Source organism: Prionailurus viverrinus, chromosome A1 (genome assembly GCF_022837055.1).
Source record: "Prionailurus viverrinus isolate Anna chromosome A1, UM_Priviv_1.0, whole genome shotgun sequence".
Lineage (NCBI taxonomy): Eukaryota > Metazoa > Chordata > Mammalia > Carnivora > Felidae > Prionailurus > Prionailurus viverrinus.
The window spans coordinates 19,471,243-19,486,271 of record NC_062561.1 but is presented as its reverse complement, the minus strand read 5'-3'; the positions used below and the strand labels follow the sequence as shown (position 1 = coordinate 19,486,271).

At 36.4% G+C, this 15,029-nt stretch overlaps 1 protein-coding gene across 4 annotated transcripts in view; it reads right to left on the bottom strand.

Annotated features, from left to right (window-relative positions):
• Positions 1 to 1,831: 1,831 nt before the first annotated feature.
• NEK5 (NIMA related kinase 5) overlaps positions 1,832 to 15,029 on the bottom strand; it is a 60,708-nt gene continuing 47,510 nt past the window's right edge. For all 4 annotated transcript variants that reach the window (XM_047857803.1, XM_047857817.1, XM_047857812.1 and 1 more), the window contains 2 exons: positions 9,504 to 9,609; positions 1,832 to 2,339 (listed from right to left, as the gene is read on the bottom strand). In XM_047857803.1, coding sequence (XP_047713759.1) covers positions 2,072 to 2,339; positions 9,504 to 9,609 — 374 coding nt within the window. In that variant the 3' untranslated portion in view covers positions 1,832 to 2,071. The remainder of the gene's footprint in view (positions 2,340 to 9,503; positions 9,610 to 15,029) is intronic.

The window sequence follows — 15,029 nt, the reverse complement described above, 5'->3', positions numbered from 1 at the left end:
GAGAGAGGGAGACACAGAATCCAAAGCAGGCTCCAGGCTCAGCTGTCAGTACAGAGCCCGATACGGGGCTTGAACCCACAAACTGGGAGATCATGACCTGAGCTGAAGTCGGACACTTAACCGACTGAGCCACCCAGGCGCCCCTTAAACATTGACCCTAAACATTCATTCTTTTTTTCCTTTTTCTCTGCATATAACTGACTGGTCTTTGGATCTTTGGAATTTTCAGGAACCAAGTTTCATTCTCCATGCATTCAATTACTATCTAGAATGAGGATTAAATGAAGCATATTAACAGATTTATTATGCCTTAACCACATAATGTTCCAAAAGTAAAACACGTATACGCTGACCAGTAAGAGTCAGTAGGATTAATGATGCTTTAATCTTTCGGGGTCATGTGTTACCACGGTTGAAATTAACAGTGGTAAGAAATTTTTAAGTATTCTCAGCCTCATGATGTGACCATACTGAGCCATCTCTCTTAAAGAGCAGCTTGAAACCCTATACACCCAAGCTGAAAGGAACTTTCACCAAGGAAAATACAGGATGCATCCGACAGTTAGGGGAATCTTGATACTTTCCCCACATTTAATAAAATTATATCAAATGTAAATACTAAGCAGACCTTGGAAATATTCTGGCCAACCCCTCCTCATCCTTGTTTCATTGGCTTAGCAATGTATTAATGTGTAATTTCAGTTTTATTTTTATTCCAGAGCATCTATTTCAGGGAGAATTCTACCACTTAGAATTATAACCACTCTGTCCTTCATAGAAGCAACACAATAAATCAACAAATATCTATTAAACTCCAGGCACATGTTCAACACTGGGATTGTTCTCTGCTAAGCACCATATATAAAAAGATCAGCGTACGATGTAAGTAAGATATAAGATGTAAGTAAGATGATGGCTTCTTGCCTTCAAGAAGCTTATAATCTATACATTTGAAGCTATTAGAAATTAATTCAATAAAACATAATAAAATGAATATTTGGTGCGTAATTAACATGATGGGCCTTGATCCTCTCTTTGCTCAATTACCCTACTCTCTTGAGTGTCAACATCAGCTTCAAAAAAGTGTATTCAGTATGACTTCAGAAATCCCCAAATCACAGTTTTCTATAATGGCAGACAGATTATTCTAAATGAATTTGTTTGCACATTGTATTAGTTTTCTACCATTGTCTTAACAAATTTAGTTAAATTTATCAAATTTAAACTTACCAAATTTAGTTAAAACAACACAAATTTATTATCTTACAATTCTGTAGGTCAGAAGTCTAAAGTGGATTTCCAGAAGCTAAAATCAAGATGTCAGCAAGACTGTGTTCCCTCTGTGGGCATCTTCAAAGGCGGCAGCACCAGGCTCATCCCCGCTCACCCTGACATCTCTCTGGTTCTCTCTTCTGCCTCCTTCCGCTGTTAAACACCCTTTGATTACATTGGGCCCACCTGGGTAATCAAAAACACCCTCCCCTATTTGAAGGTCAGCTGAGTAGCAGCCTTACTTCCACCTGCAACCTTAATTCCCCTTTACCATGTAACAATATATTCACATCACTGGGTGTGCTGCGGGGTGGCAGGAAGAGAGACTCATTATTACTCTGCCTATCACATCTACTGTCTGAAAGATTTCTTGATAGAAATTTTAAAGTAAAAATATTGGGGCGCCTGGGTGGCGCAGTCGGTTAAGCGTCCGACTTCAGCCGGGTCACGATCTCGCGGTCCGGGAGTTCGAGCCCCACGTCAGGCTCTGGGCTGATGGCTCGGAGCCTGGAGCCTGTTTCCGATTCTGTGTCTCCCTCTCTCTCTGCCCCTCCCCCGTTCATGCTCTGTCTCTCTCTGTCCCAAAAATAAATAAAAAACGTTGAAAAAAAATTAAAAAAAAAAATAAAGTAAAAATATTAATTTCTATACTCAAATTAGCCTTACTATCTAAATTGGGAGAAAAATTAATAAACCCCTGGGATGACTGGAAAACTCTTACAGAATGAATATTAATGACTTGGGCCCAGACGCTATACCTAATAGATACTAACTTATCACTTAAGAAAAAGTACAATAATCACACTTGTACATTTTGATGGGTTGTTGATGTTTCTTGGTTTTCATCAGCAATGCATACTTTGTCATTAGATCGAGTAGAAATATTCTCTAAACCTTCACTGAATTCTGCATATTTCTGTATGCTTATCTCCTCTCCTCCTAACTTTCCAGCACCCTTAGAAAAACCAGGAGACTCTTCTCTGTTTTCTTCCTCTTTAGAAGTAGCAAGTTTTTCTAGGGATTCTATTACTTCATTTCTCAACTCATCTTCAGATTCTTCAAAATTTCTGAAATAAGAGTTAAAAATCAACTTTATGATATCAAAATAATTAAAAATACATATGAAAGGTAGTTTCCCTTCTCATTTCCCACTCCCACTTGAGCAATTTAATAGATGGCATTTTCCCCTACGTAATGCATTATTTATTATATCTGTCTGGTTTTCCTAAGAATGACAAAAAACCAATGTTGGGATAATCAGTATTCTATTTAGTTGGACTTGTGTTTGACAATTTTAATTATATTTATTAATACCCATCTACTCTTATGTTTAAAAAGTGAAGAAGAGAAAAAATAATAAAAGAATAAAAAACAGCTGCCATATAGTGAGCCCTTATTATATTCCAGTGACTGCCCTCGAGCACTTACATAACTGTATTTCATCTAATACTAGCAACAATTTGAGGTAGACATATTCACCATCAATTTATTAAGAATCTGGGCTCAGAGAGGTTAATAAAACTTGCCCAAGGTCTCACAGATACTAATTAGTAGGACGAGAAACTGAAATTATATCTAAGACCTCAACACTGATATTTTTAGAAGGGAAGAAGGCAAGAGACCAAGAAAACCACGTCAACAATCCCAGATATCTACATGGCAAGTAAAGAGGCTGAGGAAGATCTGGTAAGAGCCAAGAAAGTGTTCATCATGGAAGCCAAGGAGGCAGAGAATTTCCAGATAGGGAGCAGCCAAGTAAGAGGAAGACAGAAATGACAGTTGGACCTGGCAATTTCAAGGTAATAGATGACCTTTGCAAGAACATTTGTGGCCTGCTGTGTGGCAGGAGTGATTCTATAGTGGATCAAGAAAGCAGTAGGAGGTAAGCAAGTGACAACAAGGAGCTTAAACTCCTCTGAGGGGAGCCTGGCTCTGAAAGGACAGTGTTAACTTGAGAACATGAAGGCAGTGATTTTTTGGTGTTTCTCAAGATGGGAGAGATTTGGGCACGTTTATATGCTGAGAGAAAGTAGGGAATAGAGAGACATTAAAAATAATGGAGAGGGGCATCTGTGTGGCTCAGTCAGTTGAGCACCCAACTCTTAATTTTGGCTCAGGTCATGTTCCCAGGGTCATGGGATAGAGCCCTGCATTGGACTCCATGCTGACCATGGAGCCTGCTTAATATTCTCTCTCTCTCCCGCTCTGCCTCTGCCCCACTCACAATCTATCTCTCTCTCTCTCTAAAAAAAAAAAAAAAGAAAAAAGGGAGAAAGACAGATAAAAGACAGGAACAAGTTCTCTGAAAAAGGCTGGGATTCAGAGTACCCATGCCAGGATGTGCTTTCAGCAGGAAGGGAGACAATTTTTTTGTCTGAGAAGGAAGATAGGGAGAGAGAAGGCAATGAGGACTTCTGTGGACAGAGCAGTTATGGAACTAGACAATCAAGACCGTTCCGCTTACAAACCACGTGCTATCTCTGTGAGGTAGGAGGCATGGTCACATGACAACAGTGAGGTAGATGGGGGGAGAGCATGCAGGGCAGATACACAGGAGGAGCACAGAGACAGAAAGGGAAGAAAGAAAATTTAAAAAACAAAACTTCAAAATGAAACTTCTAAAACAAAATAAGCCTATAAACTAAAATTCCAAAACACATGAATAAATCTAATGGTAAGAAAGATAGGCAAGAAATTTTATTTAAAGTTGGAGCAGGGGTTAAGTCCAGATTTATTACTTTTATGGAGGATTTTTATAATGCTCTTAAAGTAAGTATGCTCAAAAAGAAATTAAAGCACAGCATCCATTTTAAAATGTTTTCAAATTAGGGGAAATAATTATGCAATAATTAAACAACACATAAATATATAAACAATTATGAATCTTAGAGATACATAATCATTTAAATTAAAAACTTAATAGATGATGGGGCACCTGGGTGGCTCAGTTGTTTAAGTGTCCAACTCTTTGTTTTGACTCAGGTCATGATCTCATGGTCCATGAGTTTGAGCCCCACATCAGGCTCTGTGCCAACAGTATGGAGCCTGCTTGGGATTCTCTCTCTCCCTCTCTCCCTGCCCCTTCCCTGCTCATGCTCTCTCTCTCTCAAAATAAATAAACTAAAAAAAAACTTAATAGATGATACCCAGATAGGTTTGAAAATAGTATTCAAGAATTCACCCAGAATGGAACAGAGATGAATAAAAAATACAAAAGTACAATTAGATGTTACTGGGGACAGATTGAGAAGCTCCAAAACATATCTGTTTTGAGGGCCACAATGGAGGGAATAAGAAAAACATTTGGAAAAGTAGTAAGTAAAAATGTTCCAGAACTAAAGATAGTCATAGGTCCTCACAAGAAGGTGAGCCAAGCAGGATAAAAGAGAAATCCAGACCCAGACATATAACAGTGAAACATAAGAACACAAAGATAAAAAGAAAATTATGAACATGCTGGGGAGAAAGTAAGCATATCTATAAAGGAAAAACAATCAGCATATTTCTCATCAACAATAATAAAGATCAAGAGAAAAACCATTGTCAACCTAAAATTGTGTACCCAGCTGAATTATAAATAAAGCAATAAAATAATTTTGGATATGCAAACATATCCAAAATTTACCACCCACCGAATTATTAGAGAATATTATCTTAAAGAATTATTAGAGAATATACATCAGCAAGAAGAAAACTGAAATAGGAAGAAAAGCACAGACTAGAAAAAACCATGGCAAGTTCAAAGAATGATAAACTATAATGGCAAACTGAGTTAGGTTTGAGAGTAAAATATATATATTTCATAAAAAAAAGGGTAAAATTGGATTACATGACTTGATGTCTCAGACTTAAAATGTTCCAAACCTTAAAAAAAAAGTGTAGGGGTACGGGGTGCAGGCAGTAAAGATGGTGAATACAAGAGGGTTCATTATGCTGTTCTCTATACTTTCACTATGTTTGAAGTTTTCCACAATAAAAAAATGTTTTTTAAGTAAAATTGTAACCCTAGATAACAATATTAGAATGGAAGGGTTTTAGCGGTTAAAGGTGTTCGTCATATTTGGGAAGAAAAAAAGATAACTGAACAACTTCTGAATTTGTTAGATAAATCTGTAGGAAGTACATAAAAGCTAGCTATTAAAAGAATAGAAATATAATCTGTGTCTTTAAAACTAGTACAGAGAAAACAGGAGTAATACAGAAAAGTTTGTGATTGTAACATAAGGTTAGAAAACAGGAGGGGAAGGGAATGACAAATGATAACAAACAGAAAATACAAAATCAAGCTTAAAGTATAGAGTGAACCCAAAATATGTCAATAATTCTAATGATTTTTATTATATTAAATTAATTAAGAGACAGAGGTTATTACAGGACAAGAAGCAAATCAACCAACTACATGCATTTTATAAGAAACACATTATAATGAAACCATACAGAAATTATAAAAACAAAAGAAAAAAATTCACGTCAGAAAAATACTTAAAAGTTAAATAAAATAACTTAAAAGTTGGAATAGCAATGTCAATATCCGACAAAACAGAATTTAAGGCAAACAGCTTTAATAGGGACAAAAATTACAATACATAATGTAAAAAGGGGGGGATACTCTATCAAACTGATATTACAATCATAAATTAGAACACAGCTTCTATATATTTAAAGTACATTGAAAGGAGATAGAAATATGAGGAGAAATGATCAAAGCCACAAACACAGCTGAAGATTTTAATGTACTTCTATCTAGAAGTGATAAAGGGGAAATAAAATCCATAGAGTAGTTTAACGAGAAAATGTTTTAAGTTTGATAATTATATAGAACATACGTACCCCAGAATAGTAAGAGTATGCATTTTTTTCAAGTACATATATAACTGTCATAAAATTAATACTGCACTGAATAGCAAAGGGAGTCCCAATAAACTTTTCCAAACCACTAAAACTCAGATATGGTCTCTGTCCAAAATGCAAATAAACTGGAAACTCTGATTTTTGAAAGTGATTAAAAAATGCATTAGTCAGAAACTTCAAACCTGAATCATACCATAACAAGAAATCCCAGACAGAAATCTTGGCAAAATACTGGCCAATATATATTGGCAAAATATATATATCTAACAAAGAACTGGTGGCAAGGCTATCTAAATAATGCCTGTAACTCAGAAACTACATAGACACCACACATACCCATTAGATTGGTTAAATTTTTATTTTTATCTTACTTTTATTTATTTTTATTATTTTTAAAGTTTATTTACTTATTTGAGAGAGACAGAGACAGTGTGAGGGAGGGAGGGGCAGAGAGAGAGGGAGAGAGAGAATCCCAAGCAAGCTTCAGGCTGCCAGCACAGAGCCCGACATGGGGCTGGAACGCACAAACACACGAGATCACGACCTGAGCGAAACCAAGAGTTGGACACTCAACCGACTAGGCCACCCAGGCGCCCCAAAATTGGTTAAATTTTTAAAAATTGATCATGCCAAGTGTTGATAAAGATGTAGAGCAACTAGAAATCTTATACACCATTCAACAGGGGGATGTAAAATGGCACAACCACTTTGGAAAATAGTTTGGCAGTTTTTTAAGAAGTTAAACATTCACCTACCAAACAACTCAGTCATTCCACTCCTACAGTTTTACTCATGAGAAATGGAATTTATGTCCACACAAAGACATGTACATAAATATTCATAGCAGCTTTATTTATAATAGCCCAAAACTAGAAACAATCCAAACATCAATTGTTAGGTGAATGTATTACTAAATTGTGGTAATATATATATTATATATTTTATATTATATATTATATATATAATATATATATTTTATATATATGTTACATATATTATATATTTTATATATATATAATTCTATATATTCTATATAATGGAATTATATATATATATATATGTAATTATATATATTCTATATAATGGAATAGTACCTAGCAATAAAAAGAAGTGGCTAATTGATACACATGTCAATGTGGAAGAATCTCAAAATCATTCTCAAACGGAAGGGTTTCCACGGAGCCTCAGGGTGTTGTCCCTCAGAATCTAAGCAAAAGCTCAAGACAGGGAAGCACTTATGTAAAAAAGATCTGTGGAACTGGCTTTTGTCTAATGAAGTGAATCCCAGTAAGATTTGCAGAAACCTACGTGATTTTTGAAAGAAATATATATGCAGAAACATAGCCAGGTTGAACCAAAAGGGACAGAGACAATCCTAATTGAAAAGAAATGGCTGGACTCTAAAATTCTACTGCCAGGAAGCAGGCTGAGAAAATTCTCTCCTCCCTTCCTTCCTGCCCTCCTTTACTTGCTAGACAGGTTGATTCTAATGTTCGTATGGAAAAATAAACAAGCAAAACTAGATAGAAAAATACTGACAAAAGCGAAGTATTTAAGGGAACTAGCGCTCCAAAATAATAATTCATATTATGAATATGTTTATAATATAATAATTAGACTAGCAAGAATAAGAATTGGATGCAAGCACATATAAAAATGTAGCACGTCATAGAAGTGACATTTTAAATTGGTAGCAAAAATAAAGATTTTCAATAAATGGTGTTGGAGTAAGGAAGGAGTTATTTGGAAAAAAATAAAGTTAGAGCCACACTGTGCAGTGTAATATGAGTGAAATCCAAGAGGATTAAAATATTTAACTAAACAGAAAATTAAATCATAAAAGTACTTAAAAATTCTGGTATCATTTCTTATGAAATAATTGATAAACCTAGTTAGATAAAAAATAAGAAATTTCTACATCATGAGCCACTATAAATAAAATCAAAATGCAAACAAAAAACTGGGGAAAATATTCTAGAGCCATATTATAGACAAAACATTAATCTCCTTAAAATAGACAAGGTTCCCCAAATCAATACAATGTTAGTAGCCTAATTTTTTAAATGGCTAAGGCTATGAATAATTGTCTCCAATGAGGAAATAAAGATGGTTCTTAAGCATTTGGAAAGACAACCTTACTCAGAAGAGAAATGCTAATTAAACGTAACCTTAAATGTCACTTTTTAACCTATCAGTTGTGCAATCATCCTTAAGTTTGGTAACACACTAAACAAGAAAATGTACAAGGTCACAGGCACTTTTGTACTCTGTCAGTGGAAATGTTCATAGGTGTTAACCTCTGTGAAGGGCAATCTGACAGTATTCAATTACAAATGTACATACAAATAGTATGTAAATTACTATTTGTACATTATGATACGTATTCAAGCTACAGTGTTAAGTGATAAAAGGAAGTTGCAAGAGAGTATGTGCACTATGAAACTTCGTACAAAAAAGAAAAAGAATACACACATACACAAGATACACATATTGGCTTACAGTTTAATGCAATTCCTCAGGGGAGGTGTGCACATGAGGCATATTTAATGCCTCTGGGAAGAGGAATTGTCATAGCAGGAAGACTATGACAAAGTTTAACCTCTGAATTTGGAGCCATGTGACTATATTACCTATGTCAATTTTAAAAGATTAAATTTTTTAAAAAGTACATGATAAAATTTTTTTAATTCAAAAGACTCCAAGTTTTAGAACTAATAAGAGAATTCAGTAAGGTTATAGGATACAACATCAATAGTGTTCTATTCACTCATGGTAGCCAAGGTGAAACACAGTAAAAGAAAAATGACCCCCTTAATAATGACAACAGCAACAACAAAAAAAGTTAGGTGGTACCTATATGTTGTGAATAAGACTACAAAAATGCTGAAGGATATTTTATGAAAAGACATAAAGAGATGCAAGCTATACTATATTCATGGATGTTCAGATTTATGGTCATAAAGACGTCAAATCCTATAAATTACTCAACAAATGTAATGTCATTCTCATCAAAATCCCAACAAAGCTTTTCATGACACTTTACAATAAAATGCAAAGATGTATGTGTTAAGTATATCTTAAGGCAACAATAGCTAAGATAACTTTGAAGAAAAAGATATGGAGACAAGAAGGTATGAAACTAGTCCTACCACATACCAAGAGATATGGTAAATGCGCAGTAATTTAAGACAGAACATCACTCCTGCAGAGATAGGAAACAATGCCATTGGAAAAGAACAGAGAGCCTGGAAACAAACCCACATGTGTAGTAAAACTTGGTCTCCTTAGCTAGGTCTCTGAGACTATTGTTCAAGTCTCAACAACAGCATTTTCACTTTCTACCAGCGCTTCACTCAGGCATCTGGATAGGACCTACTTACGTATCATCATCGTCCGATCTTGGTTGTTCCTCATCTACTTCAATGCCAGGGACCATTCCCACATTTCCCTCATCTTCTCTAGGAAGCCACTGTTTTAATGTTCCCACTGTTAAAGAAATAAGAGAGATTAAAACATCCCAGCCTATATACCCAATGAGGGGTATACCCAAATCCTGTATTGAACATCAACCATAAAGGTAAAGCCTTTGAATCATTTCCATTAAATCAGAGAATATGACAGGAATGACAACTGACATCCCAACAATCGCACGTTGTCTGAAGGTGGTAGACCAGAAAGAGAAGTGAGAGGAATCAGGATCAGAGATGAAGAGACAAGGGACGCCTGGGTGGCTCAGTCAGTTAAGTGTCCAACTCTTGATTTCGGCTCAGGTTGTGGTACCACGTTTGTGGGGTTGAACCCCGTGCCCAATTCTTCCCTGACAGCTCGGAGCCTGCTTGGGATTCTCTTTCTTCCTCTCTCTCTCTGTCCCACTTCCCCTCCTCTCTCAAAATAAATAAACTTAAAAAAGAGAGAGAGGTGAAAAGACAAAATACTCCCACTTTGGGGATAGATGCTTTGATTGTATAGAAAATTTAAGAAAATCTTCTGTTGTAAAAACTTAAGATTTGCCATCTTTATTGGATCACACTATTCTAAATCCACTGATTATAAGATGCATTATTATTTTACACACCACTAGCAAAGAAAATGTTACTGACAAAATGACAAAATGATTCCTTAGCCCTTAGAATTTATATTTTATAAACATAAACTATTAAAAGAACTTTTAGTCCTTTCTAAGCATACATTTTAAATATTGTATCAGTCTTGTATATTCCTAAAAAGGAAAATATAAGTTAAACAAATTGAATAACATTTAATTAAAATGCCTCACATTCAGAGTATAACTCCTTGAATTATTTTTTTATATTATGAATCAAAATTTTTGGATCCTGATTCAGAGATACCATAATAAAATGATTTAGGAGACAATTAAGATATTCTGAATAATTCTTTCATTAATGTCTGTGTTTTCTAAACTATGATAAGAAGCACGTAACATAAATTTACCCTCTTAACAAGTTTTAAGTGTACAGTATTGTTAACTATATGCACACTGCTGTATAAGAGATTTCTAGAACTTTTTCATCTTGCATGGCTGAAACTCTAAACAAGTCCCCATTCTCCCTCTCCCCTGCCCCTGGAAATCACGATTCTACTTTGTTTCTAAGAGTCTGACTTTTCTAAATACCTCATACAAGTGGACTCATTCAGTGTTTGTCTTTTTGTGACTGGCTTATTTCACTTAGCATACTGTCCTCAAGTTTCACCCATGTTGTAGCATACGACGTGATTTCTTTCTTTCCTTTTTATGGCTGAATAATATTCTATGCTATGAATATGCCCCATTCTCCTTACCCATTCATCCGCTGATGGACATTCCAGATTGCTCCCACATCTTGACTACAGTGAATACTGCTACAATGAACATGGATGTGCAAAAATACCTCTTCGTTCTTTTGGATATACACCCACAAGAGGACTTGCTGCATTATATGGAAAATCTATTTAAATTTTGTTTAGGAACCTCCATATGCTTTTTATTATGGCTGCACTATTTTACAATCTCACCAATAGTGCATAAGGGTTCTAATTATTTCGCATCAACACTTATTTTCTGTTTTTTGTTGTTGTTGTTGTTTTTGTTGTTGTTGTTGTTTGGCTAGCAGTCATCCTAACAGATGTGAAATGATATCTCTGTGTGGTTTTTATTTGAATTTCCCTGATGATGAGTGATGTTGAGCATCTTTTCATATGCTTATCATTGATGTCTAGGCTTTTTTCCTGCATAACTTCAACCTTGGTGCGATCAATAGCAATGTTGAGACATTTTCTTAAAATCTAAAACACTAAAATGGTTTACAAAACAATTTAAAATGCTGGCTTCCTAAGCTGGCTTTAAAACTATAAAGTCTTAGCCTCCGTTTGACTCCCACTTTGGGAATTTTGTTATACATGTCTACATTAGTTAGCTTTTCCAGAATAAACCACCACGTAACTTAGTGGTTTAAAACAGTAACCATTTATTTAGGTCACTACCCTGCCGTTAGGCAGCTCGGACTGGGCTTCGCTGGCTGGCTCTTCTGGTCTTGGTTGAGCCCAATCATGCATGTGTGGTCACTTGCCAGGCCAGCTGGAGGCTGGCTGGCCTACTGTGGCCTCTCTTGGGTGGCTTGCCTCTCTTTTCCACATGGTCTCTTCATTTTCCAGCAGGCCAACTGGAGGGAGTTGAGAGATAGACAGAGTTCCAAAAAAAAAAAAAAAGAGCAGCGGTTCCTTGAATACTCAGATTTGGCACACCACCACTTCTACTCATCCTACCCGCCTAAGCAAATTACAAAGGCCAATTGATATTTAAGGGGAAAGAAAAAAAAAGCCATTTAATGATGGAGAAGCTGCAAAGTCATATTGAAAAGGGCACAGATAAAGGGAAGAGTGAAGGACTATGCCCATTTTGGGAACCCACCATAACCAACGTCTCCCACATGTCCTCTGCAACCATCTGGTTCCTAGGGGTCTAAACAGTGTTTCACGTTAGTCTCCAGGAAAAAATCCCACCCACTGCTAACAAGTAGAATTAGAAATAGTAACTTTTCACCAAAGGTGAAATTAAAAACAAAGTGTAGCTTTTTCTCTCTGGTAAACTATTCACGTACATAACTACAAGTAGAAATTTCACCACACTGTAATTAAATATTTACCTATTTTTAATCAATATGTTTCATCCCAAATCATAGCTTATATTGTTTCCTAAAGTGCACTATAAAATAAACGAACTGATTGATACATATCATCTATGAGGTTGTCTGGTTGATTAACAGCAGCCTGAATATTCCACTTGGTATGGGATTCATAGTTTTTGGTTTCCTGTTTTAGGAAGACAATTTTAGCAGGCTTTTATTTTTTGTTTAACAAGAGAGAAGAAAGAATGACTATAGCTAACTGTAGAAATGTAAATCAGCTGTTATCAGGATGTGCAACCATGATGTTACCAAGGCAACTCTGTGGCCTGAAAATTTACACAAGAAACATGGAGGTTACCTTCCCACCAAGGATCCCCTTGGAGTGGTTAAATGATAAACAAAATTACTGACCTGAATTAATTATGCACATGTAAAAAAAAAAAGTACTTGTCCTCATCTAAAGAGTGTAGCTTTTATTAGTAAGAGTCATTGAAAAGGATTTTATGAAAGTCTTGCTATCTTAAAGTGAGGATAAATTAAACATGTAGTTGATAAAGTTTCATTTTTTTAATGGAATGCAGGGCTAGAAGCATGAAAGAAATTGGAAGTTTAAGCTAAAGACTGATGAAGGGTATATGAAAAATGCTTAAATGTATGACCAATAGCTAATCCTTACAAGCCTTTATAAACTGTGTCTATTATACCTGCAATCAAAGTTAGTAAAACTTCCACACTCAGAAAGCCTTCATGAAGATTCTATACAGCCATAAGAATTATTTCTTGCATTGTAATTTCCCTCTCCAACTTGACGGCCATACAAATATTGGTAATTACATGCCCTTGCATAAAGTTATACTAAAGCTGTGCTGTGGTTTTATGTTCATTCACAAAGACTATGGCCATCAACTAAGTTCTAGGCACTAGGGATAGAGAGACGAAGCAGAGTGGTAATCAAGACAAAGCTCTCATAAGCTTATAGTCTAGAGAGGAAGATAGTAAGAATAAGAAATTAAAGTGAACTTTAGTTTTATGATCAGACAATTATAGTGTCTTGTGGGGTATTAAGCGGGGAAGCCAAACCTAGAGGCAGGCAAGGGAAACATGCTTAAATATTTTCTCAATCATTTAAAGCAGTGGCTCCCCGTCAGCAGGACCCAGGCAGTAGTTTGAGATCCAGGTTTTTCATAGCAATCATTAAAAACGCAAATAAATTCACGACAGCATCTTTTTTATGACATGAATTTAAACAATAAATATAATGATGAAAGGTCAATATTGCATGCGTTTAACCAATAATTTGAGCGTGAATGAATTTAAGTGTCAGACCGAATGAATGTGAAATTGTCAGAAGCAGCTAAGAGAAAAGGTGGGGAGACTGTAGACAAACCTGAGGACTTCCTAGAATTTTTTGGATTAAAGAGAAACATATTAATATAGATACAGGGTCTTCCACTCACTCATGCAAAAGAGCATTCAAGGTTCGACTTTATTTCAGACCCCTTTACAAAAAGCCCCATTGAGTACTATAGGGAAAAGAAGGGAGAGAAGGGTAACCGCCGATGAAACATACTGACAGAAATGGTAGGAGGTTCATCAGAGGGAAATCTTGCAGGAGGTATAATTCTGATCAAAGAGGCAGGCATTCTAAACCAAGGGAGGAGTATATGATGGTGGAGAAATGCAAGCAAACCTTGGCATTGCAACAGGCCGACCTGATCTTTAAGGTGCTTAGAGTCCACAAAGAGACTGGATTTTATTCTGGGGGTAAGAGAGAATCTTGTGCAGGATTTTAAGCTGAAAAGAGATTTGGTCTTTTTTAGGAGGAGGATTATCAGGCAGGAGTGCAAAGGGTTGAGCTGAAGGAAGAAAAGATGACCAGAGACAGGAAGTCAAGAGGCCACCAGCACTCAGAGCACAGCTGGGGCGGGAGGCGTGTCAACGCCCTGAGCAGGTTGCAAAAGAAAACATCTGCACTCTGCTTTGAATGCACCTGCGGAGCCAAATTCCTATTTCCATTCTCACTTGATAGATCAGTTGTTCATACATGCCCAATGTAAAGCCATCTATGTAAAAATACATGAAGTTCATGAACTAATTAATCAATTAAGCATGACAGACCAAATGAAGGTTTTCTATGACTCTCTCTAAGAATCACAGGCACAAATGGAAGCAGAGGCATCATAGCCACCAAGTATGTCCCCACCTCAGTGTCTTGAAAGAGGAACACCATCCTTCCTACCTGGCCTGGGGTCCCAGCCCTTGGCTTCCAGGCCAAACCAGGTCAGCCCAAAGCTTCCTCCTTACCGCCTCCAGTCCCATCCTCAGGGACAATGCTTTTAGCCCAGCACAGAAGGGAAGGGAGCAAACAAACAGGCAATTACATTGCTTTTTATAATTTGAAAGTACTGGAAAGAGAGTCTTAAAGGCAGTTTCTCCCTTTCTCCCTCTCTCTCTTAAGTTTTAAGCAACAGTGTGTCAACTGACAGAGGTAGTAAGAGCGAAGGATTTCGAAGGACTTCTTACACTCAGGGACTCTGGCCCCCTCTACTTCTCCTAGATTTTAGTCAAACTGCTTTTCTCAGGGCCTGACACAGACTCGTGTACCTGTATGTCCTTCCCACCTGATACGTTCTTTCTTCTCTACATTCTTGAAGACTCAACTTTCACAAAGATTTCACAAAGTTTGTGAAGTTTAGGCTTCACAAACTGGCCGACTCACTCTTGGGTAGGGAGGTGCCTATCTTACATTATTCTCAAGGTTGTACACATTTTTGCATCGTT